This window comes from Oncorhynchus keta, chromosome 26 (genome assembly GCF_023373465.1).
Source record: "Oncorhynchus keta strain PuntledgeMale-10-30-2019 chromosome 26, Oket_V2, whole genome shotgun sequence".
In the NCBI taxonomy this organism is placed as follows: Eukaryota; Metazoa; Chordata; class Actinopteri; order Salmoniformes; family Salmonidae; genus Oncorhynchus; species Oncorhynchus keta.
The window spans coordinates 19,797,233-19,815,186 of record NC_068446.1 but is presented as its reverse complement, the minus strand read 5'-3'; the positions used below and the strand labels follow the sequence as shown (position 1 = coordinate 19,815,186).

General features: G+C 44.4%; 1 protein-coding gene across 2 annotated transcripts; it reads right to left on the bottom strand.

The window, feature by feature from the left end:
- Positions 1 to 12,045, bottom strand: LOC118359059 (protein NDNF-like). 2 transcript variants are annotated; one of them, XM_035737267.1, is made up of 4 exons: positions 11,909 to 12,045; positions 4,692 to 4,895; positions 4,130 to 4,254; positions 1 to 2,146 (listed from the first exon to the last, which is right to left on the bottom strand). In XM_035737267.1, exons 2-4 carry the CDS (start codon positions 4,889 to 4,891, stop codon positions 753 to 755), a joined length of 1,719 nt encoding a protein of 572 aa, XP_035593160.1. In that variant the 5' UTR covers positions 4,892 to 4,895; positions 11,909 to 12,045; the 3' UTR covers positions 1 to 752. The 2 variants fall into 2 exon arrangements, with proteins under 2 accessions (XP_035593160.1, XP_035593159.1); XM_035737266.2 differs by lacking the exon at positions 11,909 to 12,045 and adding an exon at positions 11,209 to 11,597.
- Between the last annotated feature and the right edge of the window lie 5,909 nt (positions 12,046 to 17,954).

The window sequence follows — 17,954 nt, the reverse complement described above, 5'->3', positions numbered from 1 at the left end:
TGACACAGGGATTACTTGTTCTATATTTACTGTTTATGTACATGAATATTGGCAGGACAACTCTGTACATGTGACACACACAGCGATACAGTGGTAACACACAGACCTCCAGCACAGAACACATTTACAGACAGGCTCGAGAGCGCACACTGGCTGAGTTACACAACGGAATGTCTCCACAATGACAATTTCCTCATAGAATTTGAATGATTTCTTCATAACAGTAATAGTCATCATGATCAATAAAAACAAACAATCCAATCAAAAGAGGCGAAGTATAAAATAATTTAAATCTCTCCTAAATGTAAATGATGCACTGAGAGAACTATACACGGCTGTTATCTATTTTTATCTCTGCAGGTCAACTTAAATTCAAACTGAAGTAACAAACCATTTTGACAGAGGAACGCAAGAGTCATGCAGCGACAGAGAGATGCACAAGATGAAACAGTCTCTTCTCTGAAGCTGTGAAGTCTCCCTGTTGGCAACGAGATTCTGGGACCCCAAGCACAAGGCGATCCATAGGTGAGCACCTCTCACTTATGGATCGCCCAAAAACATGCCAACAATGAAATGTAAACATAAATATACAGGTTGATATCTCCCTCTGCAAACAGTTAAGTCTCTGCCACAGGCTCATCAGCTGTGTGAGTGGTCAGTCTGTATACACTCCTTAGTAGAATATCACTTAGAGTTAAATAAAACTTTTTTAATATATATATATATATAATAGATTTATTCTGTGCAGTCTTTTAGCAGTACTTCCTCGTTTTCACCAGTTTGCTCTGATATTTGACTGAGTGACCACTGTGGCCCACAACATAAACGTCCAGCAGATAGGTCTTGCCCGGCTCCAGCCCTGTGATGGTTTCCGTGGTAACAGCCTTCTGCAGGTTTGGGCTGTGGAAGTACTTGCAGAGGACCTTCTCTGACTTCCTGCGCGTCTCAGGCCCGGCACACTGGTTCTGCTCACGGCGCCGCTGCTCCTCGCCGTAGCTCTCGGACACCTCTTTTTTGTAGACGCAGAACTTGTTGCGGTCCTGCGTTCCCAGCCAGGCCACAGTAGCAGAGGAGCAGGTACGCAGCTTGTCGAAGGCCTTGATGCGTGTGTCCTCGGGTAGCGATGGGAAGGGCTGCTTGCTGCTGGGTTTTGTGGTGGCCAGCACCTTCAGGGTGGACGCTCCTTTCCTGCTGCCTCGCAGACGGATCAGGTACTTGGCCTTGGGCTTCCCTCGCAGCTGGAACTGCCGTACACCCTCCACATTCTGGGAGAGCAGCAGCTTGCCATCACGCCTAACCTGCACCTGAACAGAGTCCAGACAGGCATGTACAAACAGAGTGACCCTCTGGTGGGAGGAGACAGGGGCGAAGCGCAGGAACTTACTGCCCTTCCTCTTGATGAAGACGTCGGACACTTTGCCATCCTTCAGTTCCACCGTCTTCTGCCGAGCCTCCTCTTTGGTGCGGGCGAAGGTGCCCACATAGGCGGTGCTGGTGTTGGTGGCAGAGTTCACAGCGAACACGTCAAAGTAGTACTGAGTGTCCGGCTTCAGGTCCGACACGGTGAAGATGTTCTTGTTGCCGATGCAGACTTTCTGAATGTCAGAGGCCTTGGGTTTGGCTGTGTAGGAGCGGGAGATCTTGTTGCTGGTGAGACCTCGGTTTAAGTTATTGTCTGAGTGGACAAAGCCAAAGTGAGCAAAGTCGAAGGGGCTGAAGTCCCGGCCTGGCTTTGGAGCGGCCATGAAGGCATCGTCAGCGCTGATCTTAGCCTCGGCAGCACACAGGCTCTTGAAATTGTGCTCCTTGTTGATGACCACACAATACTGGACGGGCTGGCCCATCAGAACGCCTGTAGGGGTGGGCTTCCAGGCCAGGGTGACGGTGGTCCGGCCCAGGGCGGTGATGTCCACCCGGGGATCGTAGGGCAGCTCGGGGTAGGGCTGGTCAGACGCTGGGGTGGTGGTAGCGTACACCTTGAAGTTGCTGTCCTTCTCTGTGGAGAGCATCTCCAGCTGATAGAGGCCGGAGGGAGAGCTGGTGGCCATGTAGGACTCCACATCGTTTCCCTTGTAGGAGAAGAGCTCTGTGCCCTCATCTACTGTCACCTGCTGCTGCTTCTGCTGGTCCAGGGGCTCTGGCTCACCTGGAAAACACACAAACTTAACATGAGTTCCTTTCATATCACAGCATCCCCATCACCTCCTGAGATATTTTTTGCTAACCTCCCCTAATGTGTATTTAATTTTTTTGGGGCTCTGAAGTAAAATAATTTCCACAGGTGGCTAAAAATGACCCGTTTAATGTGTTGATCCTGATGAGGTCATGGTAAAGCTCTCTCCGAGCCGTACGGACGATTAGCCCCTCATGAGCCAGCGACCATGTTTTCACTCTAAACATCCCCAAAAATCCCAGGCTGGTATTCACTTGGCCCTTCCTGGGAACTTGTGAAGCTATGCTACAAAGAGGCACCTTGTAGCCTATCTATGAGGGAGTCAGTCACAGGCCTTATTTCAGCTGAGCAAGGAAACATAATATTATGCTTGTCAACCAGAGAGTGTGCTCAACGGTGTTCTAAATTAATGCTGAAAGATCCAATCCGAGGCCGAGACATTCAGCAAAGAGAGGAGCAAACATATGAACAGACAGAGAGGTTGTGCACTTGTGTATTTACACTGGAAACTAATGCAATCCTGACGGCTAGTGCTCCACTCAGCCTATGTGAATGGCTGCTCGGTCTATGTTAAGCTGCCATGTGTAGCACATATTGGAAATGAACTGTGTTGCAGTATTTAGTCTCTATTCTACTGTATAATCTATTAGGACAGTGAGTGAACATCAAAAAAGCAGGTGGTATCAGGCAAGGAGCCCATTTATTCATTGGCACAGACACATGCATACCCATATAGTCCTACACGTGCATACCCATATAGTCCTACACGTGCATACCCATATAGTCCTACACATGCATACCCATATAGTCCTACACGTGCATACCCATATAGTCCTACACGTGCATACCCATATAGTCCTACACATGCATACCCATATAGTCCTACACGTGCATACCCATATAGTCCTACACGTGCATACCCATATAGTCCTACACGTGCATACCCATATAGTCCTACACGTGCATACCCATATAGTCCTACACGTGCATACCCATATAGTCCTACACGTGCATACCCATATAGTCCTACACGTGCATACCCATATAGTCCTACACGTGCATACCCATATAGTCCTACACGTGCATACCCATATAGTCCTACACGTGCATACCCATATAGTCCTACACGTGCATACCCATATAGTCCTACACGTGCATACCCATATAGTCCTACACGTGCATACCCATATAGTCCTACACGTGCATACACATGTACTTTCACACCCTCACATTATGCACCCTCTAAAACCACCGCTGCAGTCCATGTCTGTGCTCTAATGGGACTGGGCTTGAGGGAGTTGATTGATTTCTTGTGTTTCTCAGACAATGTCCAGATGGAGAGAGAGTGACTGAGTGTGTGAGAATGAGAGGGTTGAGAAAGAGCGAGCGAGAGAGAGAGAGAGAGAGTCTTCCCTTTGGAGGACAAAGGGAGTACACGTTAGGAATGGACAAGGGGGGTTATTGTACCTAGCTATATAAAAATGTTTATGGGGGAGGAACGAGGAAGGCTTAATCACATTCTAAACTCTTTACTCATACACTGTGTTTGTCTGCCAGCCAACCAACCAGCCAGCCAAGGGCAGTCTGTTCTACTCAGAGCTCTGTGCCCTTTTCACAGACTACAGAGGTGTGGTCAATTCAGACTTCAGTGTGGTCAGTTCAGACATTGTGTCACTAGTTAGTTAATAACCATATCACAACCACACCGAAAAAGCCCACCAGCAACGCGGCCCAACCACAACAAAATGTACCAAGTCTTTCTCATTTTATTCAAAACTATATCAATCAAATGTTTATGTTGCTGTTAGTTTATGTTCATCCTGATAAATTAGTGAGATGATTGTTTATGTACTTGTTGCACATCAAACATATATTACACAAGTTTTACAATGTAATTAGTGTAATAGCCCAATTTACATTAGCTATCAGTTCTATAAATCATGTTTATGTAAATACCTGATCCCTCTCCACTGGCCTCCTCAGGCAGCTCCTGCAGAGTTAGCTTCCACTCCAGAGGAGCATCACATGGTGTCACCGTCACAGACAGTGGGGTGTTGTCCTCCTCCACCACAAAGTAGTACCTTCAGAAACAAGAAGTATTGCCCAGGTAAATGACAGGGGTCAAACAGAATGCAGGGTTAACTACTGAAATCACTCTACACACTAAGTCTATGGTCACTCTATGGAATGCTAATGACAGGGGCCTCTATCAGCAGACATGACCTAAATCACATGAACATCTCTTTCTCATCTATAATGCATTTCCTCATCCTAGTATACATTACAATGCATTCCATATTCCCCATGCATCCATTTGCCATAAGTCATCATACAGAGCCTACAGTGCTATTTAGTGGGGGAAGACTACGACGCTGTTTTTGAGCGATACGCAACCTGGCCTCATGCATTTGGTAGGATAAGACACACAGTACATGTACATGTTTGGAGCAGTACACCTACATGTCGGTAATGGTTGTTGATAGTGACGGTTGTCTTTCCATAGACCTAAACTCATTACCTTTTGGGCGTGTCCCTGAACAAGTATCCACTGATCTCGGCTCCGTCTGGGATGATGGAGGAATCATGGAACAGGGTTTTGTCTCTGATCTGCATCTGGAACAGGCCCTCGTCTCGCGTGGGCAGCTTCTGGCCCACTACAACCGCCAGCAGTAGAGCCAGGGCCAGGGGCCAGCCCTGAGGTCCACAATCCAGCCTCATCCTCCTGCAACACACATAAATCAGACATGCAGGACCGTCAGAAACAAGTAGAATTCACGTTAGAAAAGCAAAAGTCGTGAATATTGGACATCTTTCAATCAATGCTTGGAAGAGGAACTTGAAAATGTACTTCCAGTTGTGCCTGTTAAGTCTATCAGAATGGAAGGGAAACCAGTAACTCGCTGCCGAAGAGAGGAAACTGAGAGACAGAGATGGACAGAGATGCCCCATCTCTTGGAAAAAGAGAGAAAGTGGAAGGCAGACAAAAAGAGAGAAGACACTTTGGACCAGAAAGAGGGAGAAGATCAAGAGGAATACAGCGGCTAGTGTGAGAAAGGTTCCCCAAGGTCAGAAAAACTAGATTGAAGGGGATAGAAGAGGAGAAGAGATTGGCACCAGCCGCTAAACTGTACTGTTCAGTAGATATCCCCACGGCTATGAGACGTGGCTCAGTACACAGGTCTTTGCAGCTCACTGAAGATCAGGAACACTCAGATATCCTCTGTCTATTGATTTGGCCACATTGATTGCAGCTGATGGGAAAGGCAAATCCCTGGTGATTTAATCAGGATAATGATAGCAGATTAGCCAGATACTTTACTGCCATTTACAGCAAGTGAGAGTGTGTCCTTTTAATGACCCCTCTCTCTCCCTCCTTGCTCTCCTTTTCTCGCTCCCTCTTTCTTTTCCACCATAGCTCTCTATTTTTCTGCTGCAAATATAGCTCATCTTTGTCTCTTGCACACACATAAAATCTCTATCCCTTCTCTTTCTGTCCTTGTCACACAGACATCCTATCATTCCTCCCTTCCTCTGGAAAGACAGATAAGTCAAACCAGAGAACCCAAAGCTGGACATGCTTCCATGCTACAAACATGGCTTCGTCACTACATTGTCTTCCTTTTAAAACACAAGCCAGAGAAAAGCCCTTGACAGCTGTGTCAATTTGTCCCTTTAGGCCTCTCGTGTCTGAGCTGAGCCTTCCCTCATTCAGCCAGACTTCAGAGAGGTGGAGGAAAGCCTTCTAAGTGGTACTTTGAGATTTGACTCACAGAGAGAAGATGCTTATCTCCGCTTGTCTTATTCCACTTCAGAAGCGTGTCGGTCGGAACAAAGACATGTCTATTAATACTCGAGACAGTCCTGATGTGGTATGTACAGAGCTCTACAGAGTTGTCTCTCACTCTTCAGCCCCAAAACAAAGCACAGAGGCTCCCAGAGGCCCCAGTCTCTGCTGCACCAAGCCCACATAGTGACACTACTGGACTGATGTCATCAGATATGGGACATGTGCGCTCTCAATTATTAATTAGTGTGGAATCGTCAGGCAGATTTGCTTGCAAACATTTGTGGCATAATCCAAGATGCACTTGATGTGCTGTTTCTAATGTAAGCAACTTGCCCACCGCGTGTGGTAATACTGATTCAAACTAATGGCTCGGGTTTCAATTGGTCAACGTGCTGCAGTATCCCAAGTCTGAGAAGCGTTACCACTAAATGCTACGTTCCTCTATCCAGGCTCCGATCTCATGTATGAGCCACTGCTGAAAGATGACACCTGCACATTAAAACAGTTGGATTTGACTGTGCTAATGTCTAGACCTTGAGGTTGTGTGGTGCAGCACAGGCAGTATGTATGGGTCATGTAGGCTGGAATCTGGAATGTTTGTGCATGCATGAGTCTGCAGGCCTGCCTCTACCATTCACAGGCTCCCTTCACCAAAATAAAACTTCAAAAAAGCTGCATCTGGAACGAATAAAGCCTAATGTTTAATTAGAGTGAGGGAGAATGTATGATAGTAATTTGGGGGGAGGATAATTTGAAGGCAGAGCCGGCCACAATCGTGTCAACTTTGTTCTGCTGCTGTTTTTTTGTATATTTATATATTCATTTATTTTTCAGTGTCACTCCGACTGGAACTTTGTTCAAAACTTGAAGCTCTTTTGGTTGTTAAAGAAAAAGTCTAATGCATAATAAATGGTAAGTTGTGGCAGCTTGAGGGGTGGGGGGTTGGGGGGGGGTAAGGATAATACTGAACAGGTTAGGTGCACGAAGCATAATTAAGATAGTAATTGATGGAAATAAAGGTATGTCACAGTTCAACTGTTTGACCCATAGTAATAACTACGTAATAACCATCTAAATTATATGACTTTACAATGACGGTTAGTTCTCCTATGACAACAACAAATGAACCCGTGTTTACCCTGTGCCTATCTCATGCCTTTACCAGAACTTTACCTTCTGTAGCTCAGTTGGTAGAGCATGGCGCTTGTAACGCCAGGGTAGTGGGTTCGATCCCCGGGACCACCCATACGTAGAATGTATGCACACATGACTGTAAGTCGCTTTGGATAAAAGCGTCTGCTAAATGGCATATATTATTTATTATATATTAGAACTATGTGTATGACAACTTAGCCAGATAACAATGTCAAAGGGATACCTCTGGATGAACTCGTGGATACTATTTCTATGTCTCAATCTATTCATACATTAAACAAATTCAATGTATTACAATGATAAAGAAGTCATTGTGTGTGGTCAGTTTGGTTGTAGGACGTAGATGTTTGTTCATGAATGTTTTTATGGGTGTGTTCGTACATGTAATCTGGAGTGCGCTCTGGGCATTCGTCAATTCATAGCATTATCAGATTGTCCGTTCGTAAAGTCAGAGCGTTTCGCACTACACTGGACACTCTGACCGAGGAGTAGGGTTGATCTGAGCGTTCGGATCTCACAACAGCAGTCAAGCACCCAAGCTGGCTAACGTTGGCCAGCTTGCTAGCTACTTAAAGACACAAATCAGAGAACACCTCACTCTGACCATTTTACTCATCCTGCAGAGCTGGTTAGGCTGTTGTCATGTTATCCAGAGTGTTGATGAATGTAACTGGGCTGCTGGCAACAATTTAATTGCACTTTTTCTGCAGAATATTACTGACACCGGCCATATTCAACGGGTGTTGAGCGTTCATAAATTCATCAGTTATTCTGCGCTCTGGCACACTCAGACGAGAGTGCTCTGAAATCAGAGTAGATAGCCAGTGTGAATTTCTGAACTATATACTATATGTATGTACAGTTTGAGATCAGTTGGTGAGTCAGGGAGTCAGCTGGTATTCCAGATGTCAGATGTCAGTCAGTCATTGTGAAGCTAGCCCAGCACAGCCTGATAACTAGCACACCTAATCAGTGTTTCTGAGTGACAGAGAACATGTATGCACAACGGAGCAGCTTACGCCTGTTATTCACACGGCCCAGCAATAGTCCTGCCCTCCACATGTCCAACTTGAAAGACCCATGTGGAGTGTGTGTGAGGGCCTCTGCGTGTGTGTGTGTGTGTGTGTGTGTGTGTGTGTGTGTGTGTGTGTGTGTGTGTGTGTGTGTGTGTGTGTGTGTGTGTGTGTGTGTGTGTGTGTGTGTGTGTGTGTGTGTGTGTGTGTGTGTGTGTGTGTGTGTGTGTGTGTGTAAGAATACGTATGTAAAAGAAAATTGTGTGTGCGTGTCTGCGTCTTTGCCTGCCAGTGTGTATACCAGGCCTCCGACTACCGCTACACCACCACATCGCCCCTCCGTCTCTCCATCCCTCCAATGTCTTCTCTGAGTTGCCCTCTCCATCCAGCCGCAATCCCAACCTCATCCTCCCTCCAGCCTCCCACACCCAGCTCTATGACTCCCTGTCAGGACGGGTAAACCTCATGCCTGCTCCCACATGGAGCTCATTAGCAGGATGGGAAGGAAACAAATACACTTTAATTTCAACACAAATAAAGAGACATTTCCGATTCTCCCTAAGAAGACGCCTGGCAGGGCTCACAGGAGCTGGAGCCTTTGTTTGATTTCTTAAAGCTGCTCTGAAGGCAGATTTACGGTCGGTAGTTCTTCAGTAGCAGACTCCATCACTGCTGTGATTGGGGATACAATCATTGGGGATACAGACAGGCAGACTGGGCTGAGGGCTAAGAGCCTGAGATGGAACCAACCACACATAACCTGGGCCCATTCTGATGGAGAGCCAAACCCAGAGCACGTCTGGTGTTCTTGGAGAGCCAAACAGCTCATTAATGAATTGGTAGAGACTGTGGTTTAGGCTTCTGTCCAGGGGCAGAACTTTTGTCTGTGCACAATGTGAGTTTCTCTGTTTGTGTATGTCTTCTTAACCGTCAAATTCCTCAGAGTGTGTATAAGTCTACATCATCACTCATATTCTGTCTCTAAACCACCCACATCATCATCATCATCGGCCCACAAAGACTCAAAGACGTTGCTGCTGCTGGCACAAGAGCGTGTTCAGGAAGGGGAGCCTATTTTCCATCCCTGCCTGCCTCTCTCTTGTTCTGTTTTATGGTCCATCTCTGAGCGAGGCAGCAGTTAACACGGCATCCTGGAATGTTGCTTGGTGGAGCGGGTCAGGTCATAGGGCACTTTCTATTACTGCACAACAAATGAGCCATTCAAATGAGGGGCGCACCTTTGACTGATGTGCACTTCGTTGCTGTCATTATGACTAAAGGGAAGCGCACACAAGATTAGCCCACAAAAAGCCCCATGGGAAAGAAGTGGTCCACTCTCTGCCCATCAGCATATCAACGATAAGGGCATAGACCAGCATCGTGGGAAATGAGTCAGTCATGTATCCATTATGTTCCACTGGGCAGAGAGCACAGACCCCTTCTTCAGGAGAGAGATCCGTCAGTCTGAGGGCACTGCCTCTGCTTGTGTCCATTTGAAGAGGCATAATGAGGGATTTGCAGAGTGAATGTTTTGGACACTGGGAGAGGGTGTGGGTGGATAAAATGAATAGTTTAATTGAAGGGACTAAAAACCCTGTCGCTATGTCCTTAATCTTCCAGCAACGACTCTGGACGTGACATCCCACTCCAGCGGTCCGCACAAAGCAAACGCAACGAGAAGAAGACTGTATATACTGCAGCTCGTCACTTCTCCGGACGCATAAATTGCAATAGCAACACTGGCGGAATTCTTTCAGCCCAGAGTTTTCATATGCAAATCACGGTTTAGTTACGGTATGCAACACAGACCTTCCCATTTTCAGACTTTTTGTTCATGATTCATTCTCCTGAGAAAGTACGGGAGGCAGTGTGGCTTCTCTCTGCTACTAAATACAGTTATTCAAATTCCCATTCTGAGTCTGTCTCTCATTATACTCCTGAGCCCAATGGGGAATGCAGCTGGGGGAAAAACAAGTCTCACCAAGGGATGGATGAGGTGAATAACAGAAGCACAGAACTTGGAATTCCTTCCCTTCTGATTTCCTTGCGTAAAATTCATAATGTAAAATGCATTAATTTATACAAATTATTTATAAACGAATAACACGTTTAATCAATGAAAAATATCTTATTACGGCTCAAATAAATGTATTTCTAAAAAAAAGTTAATACGAGAGGATTTATATGATCAATGATCAATTGTTGAAAAAAATGCAGTAGTTTGTTTTAAATTTAAGAAGATTTTTAAGGGTCTCCAAATGTGAATATATTTGTATAAGAGAGTAATCAGAGCAGGATAGCGGTTATTGTGCAGGTGCGGGGGCTAGCATAGGGTTGAGTAAAACTATTCCAAAAACTGATGTCCCATTAAAAAAAAAACAGATGTCCCAACATGTGTGGCATGTTGCATCGGCAGCACCACTATAAAAAAAGGGCAAGTGAAGAGAATGTATGCCACGCACTATAGAATGGGGTGATAACGCATCTTGGTGAATTGCGTCTGGCGGCTTTGGAGGGTGCTCCGTCACCCCTGGGAGCATGGGAACCCAGTTAAGAGCACAAAGCAGCGCGCCTCAGAACCAGAGCCCCGAGCTCGAGGACACTGCCTTTTCCGCGTGTCCTTTTCAACTCCCTCAAAAGTTTATCTTTTTTGCGCGACATTAACCTTGCCAAGTGAAATAATGGCCACAGCCAAACTAGGGAAACCAAATTAAAAGATCATGCGAGCCCGGGCTTGATTGAAATGTGTTTGAAAACCTTAACTTCCCGGAGTTGTAAACCACAAAACCCTTTCCCCTCTATCTGGCAGTATTTTCAAAGGCAAGCGTTATTTAATCGGAGAGTCCCTCTCTGTTTTTCTTTTTTATAGAACCGTCTCATTATCTTCAAAAAGCGCTCCACAAACCATATAGAGTAGACCAGGCTACTACAAAAAAGCAAGCATGTTGCCCGAAAGCAACGTTTTCAATCGATGTGATTTGGCATTCGTAAGTTTAGGCTATTTCATGGGATATTTATATAAAACAGAGATCTAATGAGCCACTGATACATTTAAATTATTTTGTGAATGAGCGTCTTACCTTTGAGTTTTAGGGATGATGAAAATAGTTGGAAAGTTGTATGAATATGTTGCTTTTTCCTAACCAGCGAAACAATTATGAGACCACAATAAAAAATGTAAAAAATGAAGAAAAAAAAGCTAAACAGTTGTCCTTTTCACTGTCCAATAGATTCCTCGAGTCAGTTCTTGTATGGTGGCAATCGGATTACAGGTCTGGTTAGTTGGTGGCAGTTCTAGAGGGTTGAGTCTTGATTCAGAATCTGAGTGGGTAGGTATCCTGAGTTCTGGCTGCGCGTCCGTCCCCTGTCGCGCGGCTGCTATTGAGATTCCGACTGGCAAACTGGTGCGAACTTCTGTCTCTGCGCTCTCCCTAGGTGCACTCCGATAACCAGCCCACTCCTCCTGGACATCACAACCCCAACAAATAAAAAACCAACCAGAGACCAGCCAGAACCAGCAACGGACCTATCACAGACATGAACTTAAACTGACATCACTTATGAATGAAAAACCTATATTTCTACATTACTTTGGATTTACTTTGAATGGCTATAGCCATACCAAGTAGACCTCATTTGTATAAATTGGATGACAATTACACACGTTTTACATACATTGTATTAAACCTTTTTTCTTTGCATTCAAAATAAAACTTTAAAAACATTTTTCCATCGAATAAGGTAATATCCCTACAAGGCGAACACTAAGGTTGAACTTACCAGAAATACTTGAGAGACGTGTGTGTAAACCTAGAGCAAAGCAAAACGAGGCATAGATCTGGTGTCTTCACCTCTGTTATTTTAAGAGAAGGGATCCCCTGTGAGCTGTTTACGTACGTCGTAATGCGCGCAGAAAACGATCACACTTGGGTAGGACCCTTTTCAAAGTCACGCAACCCTCGGGTTACATTTTCTGTGTTGTCAGTGAGCAAGTTGTATCATGAGCCTAGATAGATGTGTAAGCACAACCATTGTATTCCTTCATCTGTCGTGTGTAATTTATGTGTAATGTATCCATAAAGAGCGTTTTCTCTGGGTTGCTTTCGTTTGTCCGGAGTGTTTACACCAAAACAATTCGACTGGGCAGAATGTGTTTTTGTTGCTTACAATACATTATTCCGTGTAGCCTAAAGGTGTGAAAACGCTGGCGGTACAGAGATGCTTTTGTCTGTTCCCGGGCCATAACCCAGGGAAGTAAATATTTATCCGAGATAAGAGCCTTTGACTGAGTTCTGTCGGTGATGTGAATTGTAAATAATTTACGACGTTATGGGGGTTGCCGAGCTCAGCAGAGTAGCCCGAGTAAAATGATGCCTTTATCCCACCGGTCCAGAAAATAGATAGGAGCGTTACCGTTTAAAACTGTTGTTTCATTACCCCGAATCCCTTGACGCATTAGCAGGAACAAGTGTAGCAATAATGCATAGTATATATAAAGGGTTAGCATACTCTACCTCGTTAAGGGGAGAGGGAAAGGAAAGCAACGTTGGATAGGAGAGAACTTGGCAATTATTTAACATTATGTTAGAGAAAAGTTGGCCTAAATATGTAGATAATTTTCCCATCATACATTTCCAATTTGACCTCTAGCCTAATCATATCACTTAATGCAGACAAATTCAATATGCGTAGCCTATTCTATATATAATATATTTTTCAGCCAAAAACAAATATATATGCGTAATTTCGCACATTATAGTATCAGTATAGACAGTAAGTAGGCCTAACAAACATACCGCAATCAAAGTAAAAACCATTGAGTGAGACGCCTTGGTGCAACAGCATCATCTAGCGGCAGTGGTCTCTCTGGAGGCGTAAATCCGCGCACACTAGCCTAGACAGGTTAGCGCGCTGGCTCGGGAATTACCGAGTGGACTTTCTATCTCAGGAAATTGGTGGCACCTTAATTGTGGAGGACGCGCGCATGGTAATGGCTGGAGCGGAATGATATCAAATACATCAAACACACGAAGTTTATGGACATGGCTCTTGTTATGTCCACTGTAAACTAACGGTTCTCCAGGCACATGGCTACCGCCATGGCGTAGTGGTCTCGTCAGCGCACAGGGTTTTATGCGTTTGAGTCATTCGGACAGACTATGCTGCCACAGTGGTAGGTGGGCAAGTGCTGGCCACTCCTGTCTCCTCGCATGGTCCGGACTGTCTGGATCCTGTAGGGAAGGTTGTGTCAAGTTTGATAAATGATTTGGGAGCAACTTGAAGTAGAGCTCCAGACACCTGGCTTCCTGACCCTTGCATCTCACATCCTGCTATCACTCCGCATAATGCAAAGCCATTCTTTCTCTCTCGCTCGCTCTCTTTCTCGCTTGCTCTCTCTTTCAATTCAATTTCAATTTAAGGGGCTTTATTGGCATAGGAAACATGTGTTTACATTGCCAAAGCAAGTGAAATAGATAATAAACAAAAGTGAAATAAACAATACAAATTAACAGTAAACATTACACTTCTAAGTTCCAAAAGAATAAAGACATTTCAAATGTCATATTATGTCTATATACAGTGTTGTAATGATGTCCAAATACTTAAAGTACAAAAGGGAAAATAAATAAACATAAATATAGGTTGTATTTACAGTGGTGTTTTTTCTTCACTGATTGATCTTTTCTATTAGTAAAAGGTCACACATCGTGCTGCTGTGATGGCACACTGTGGTATTTCACCCAATAGATATAGGAGTTCATCAAAATTGGATTTGTTTTCAAATTCTTTGTGGATCTGTGTAATCTGAGGGAAATATGTGTCTCTAATATGGTCATACATTTGGCAGGAGGTTAGGAAGCTCAGTTTCCATCTCATTTTGTGGGCGGTGTGCACATAGCTTATCTTCTCTTGAGAGCCAGGTCTGCCTTCAAAGGCCTTACCTCAATAGCAAGGCTATGCTCACTGAGTCTGTACATAGTCAAATATTTCTTTAATTTTGGGTCAGTCACAGTGGTCAGGTATTCGGGGCCAAATATATTTCTAGTTTGCTCTGTATTCTTTGTTATTTTTCCAATGTGTCAAGTAATTTTCTTGTTTCTTGTTTTCTCATGATTTGGTTGGATCTAAATTGTGTTGCTGTCGGCAGCAAACACAAACCGATCCCACAGAGCCCCAGGACCAGCTTCTCTCTATCCCTCTCTCTTTCTCGCTTTCTCTCTCCCTCTTCCTTCTCTCTCTCTCATACACATACACTCACACAGACCAGATTTAAATTGGTGCCAAATTCAATCTGGTCTGGGCTACACCCCTGAGCTAGGAAAAGGAATCCACTCTGGGGAAGGACAATCTCAAACACACATTATCTCTTTCTCTCACTCTCAGAGAGAGAGAGAGAGAGAGAAAGAGAGACAGAAAACAGTTTGGCTATTGACATGACAAAGATTTGGAAAAGTATCCACAGTTAAGGACATTATACCACAGATGGGAAAAGGACTGAGGGGGATAAAGAGGTGAAAATTGTTCATGGCATAATTCTCTCCACTTTATTTCAGCCCCATTGCAGGGCTGATTAGTATCTCATTTTCACACACATTCACTGACAAAAGCATTCCATGCACATACCGGCAAACTATTAGACACCTTTTAGCATTACACTGTCTATAGCCAATTGTGATTAAAATCATTATGTTAAAGTGGTGTACTTTTTCTAGACATACATTCCATTCAAATGCTTACTGTAATGTTGAGTCAGCTTCAGCCCATACATTATTATAGCCCACTCCTAACATTCATCAGCATGCATCTTTTTGCACCTAATCCTGGATTGGTCAGCCTGTCAGAGTGGAGATGCGTTCTCTCATTGTTATCACTGACCTGGAGTCTGTTAGCATTGGGGGATGCTGTATGGCAATGACTGATTGTTACCTCTTTTAAATGTTCCCCTTACACACTTCTCAACTACTCCCCTAAGCTATTAATGCAGGGAGGATGGAATGCCATAGCTTATCAGGCTGGAATGTATTTAGTGTGTGTGGAGGTGGTGGCTAGTGGTGTGGGGTGAGGGTGGGGGGGGTGTATTCACACTAGATACAATAAGATACTTGTTAGGGAGAAACATGGACACCAGACAAAAACATAAACATACGAAATCAGAAACACACACTCCGAGATACACACACACATACCCTCTCTAGGTTATCTATGGGTCTCCTCCTCAGAGCTGTGGAATGCTAACTAGGAGGCTGTTCCCTGGCCAGTGTCCCCTGCTGGCTAACAGAGCAGTCCACTACACATCACAGCTAATCATTTACTCTGGACAGACATTAGCTTGTGCCATGGCAACAGTTGCTGTGTAAACAGCTTTCACCATTTATGGTTTCCCCTTCCTGTTGTCCTGTTGAGTTTGTGACAGGACCAGAGGGACCAGGGAAAGATTAGGCATAAAGGCTGAACTCTGACCTCCAATCGCCACTACTTCTTCTTCTAGTCATTCAAAGACATTTGGCAAAATATATTGTTACAAAGTTTCCAAGGACGAGAGCAGAGTGGGAGGGAAGCAAAGGGGGCTACAGTTCAAGGTAAGGAAAGAGGAAGGGGAGGATGATAGCAGTAAGTAAACTTTATCTGAACACAACTTGTCTTTCAGTAAATATCGCTCAGATGAAAGACACCTGTAAAAGAACATAAACTATGTGGAAGAGCCCCTTCTGTTGGACTAACAGTTTTAATATATCTCTGGTTGTGTCAGCAATCCATCATTTTTTTTCTCTAATTGGTCTTTTGAACAATCCAAGCAGCTCTGAAAAAGGTCTGATGTGAAAAGATCTGATGTGAAAAAGACCATTTAGTAGAAAAAAGATCAGAATTGGGCTGCCTGTTTAAACGCAGCTGAAGATGCTCAGAAACAGGACACACAGATTAACATCACTGGACTTTTTAGTGACATGAATGATTAATTGTTCGGAAAAATGTGTCTATCCTTCCTGCCCTCCTACTCTCTAAAAATGATATTTCAATCATGGGGAAAGAGGGATACCTAGTCAGTTGTACAACTGAATGCCTTCAACTGAAATGTGTCTTCCGCATTTAACCCAACCCCTCTGAATCAGAGAGGTGCGGGGGACTGAGGTAGAAGACGAAAAGCTACAATTGAAGCCAGACGAAAGAAGACAAGGGTGAAGAGTGAATATCGTGTCAGTGTCTAACTTCCTCTTATCCAATAAGAGCGCGGTGTGTCAGCGGCCGACTTCATCTTATTATCCAATAATGGAGCAGCATGTCAGTGGTGCCCAAAATACCCAGGGGACTGTAGACATAAACATAGCCCAAAGTTTGGATTCACAATCACACACAGACACACACACACACACAAATATACTGTATACACACAGACGTTTAGTCCAGGCCTTTTTACTGCAACTCTAGAGCAAAGCAGCCAGAGGCATGGTATGTGCTTTGTAAACACAGCCGGGGAGAGTCAGAGTGAGACGAGTGGAGGAGAGCTTGACTTCCTACTCTGCCTCTCGTCCAGGCCACAGGAGGACACACTCAGAGGAAGCATTGCATCACTGGCAGCACAGCAGCATGGTTACACAACTCACCCATTTACAGAATTAAGATGAAGTTCAAATAAACAATGTGTCGTTGAAGAGCTGCTAACAGGAAAACACTGGGGGGCCATACATGCAAACACTAGAAAAAGATCAAGGTTAAGTTTAAGAATCAGCCCATTTAAATCGTCGACGTAGAGGCATTTGATCAAAGGCTACATGTTAGCTGTTCCGATTACATAAACCTGCAGATTTAGCCCGATGCTAACCTCACCAGATGGCCGTGATTATTTCCTGTAACAAATTCCATATCAGCCAACTAAAATCGTAGACGGAGTTGGACGTGTTTCAACACTTGTTCATAGAAGCATCCTTAACATACAGTACCAGTCAAACGTTTGGACACCTACTTATTCAAGGGTTTTTCTTTATTTTTACTCTTTTCTACATTGTAGAATAATAGTGAAGACATCAAAACTCTGAAATAACACATATGGAATCATGTAGTAACAAAAAAAGTGTTAAACAAATCAAAATACATGTTAGATTTGAGATTCTTCAAAGTAGCCACCCTTTGCTTTGATGACAGCTTTGCACACTCTTGGCATTCTCTCAACCAGCTTCACGAGTAACGCTTTTCCAACAGTTTTGAAGGAGTTCCCACATATGCTGAGCACTTGTTAGCTGCCTTCTCCTTCACTCTGCAGTCCAACTCATCCCAAACCACCTCAATTGGGTTGAGATCGGGTGATTGTGGAGGCCAGGTCACCTGATGCACCACTCCATCACCCTCCTTCTTGGTCAAATAGCCCTTACACAGCCTGGAGGTGTGTTGGGTCATTCTCCTGTTGAAAAATAAGTGATAGTCCCACAAAGAGCAAACAGGATGGGGTATCGCTGCAGAATGCTGTGGTAGCCATGCTGGTTAAATGGGCTCCTGAGTGGAGCCGTGGTCTAAGGCATTGCATCTCAGTGCAAAAGGCGTCACTACAGACCCTGGTTTGAATCTAGGCTGAATCACATCCGGACGTGATTGGGAGTCCCAATTGGCCCAGTGTCATCTGGGTTTGTCTGGGGTAGGCCATCATTGTAAATAAGAATTTGTTCTTAACAGTTTTCTGAGTAGAGTGTTGGAGGATATTTTGTAAATTACATCGCCGAAGTCGAGGACCAGTAGGATAGTCAGTTTTACGAGGGTATGTTTGGCAGCGTGAGTGAAGGGGGCTTTGATTAGAAAATAGGAAGCTGATTGGAGATTTAATTTTGGATTGGAG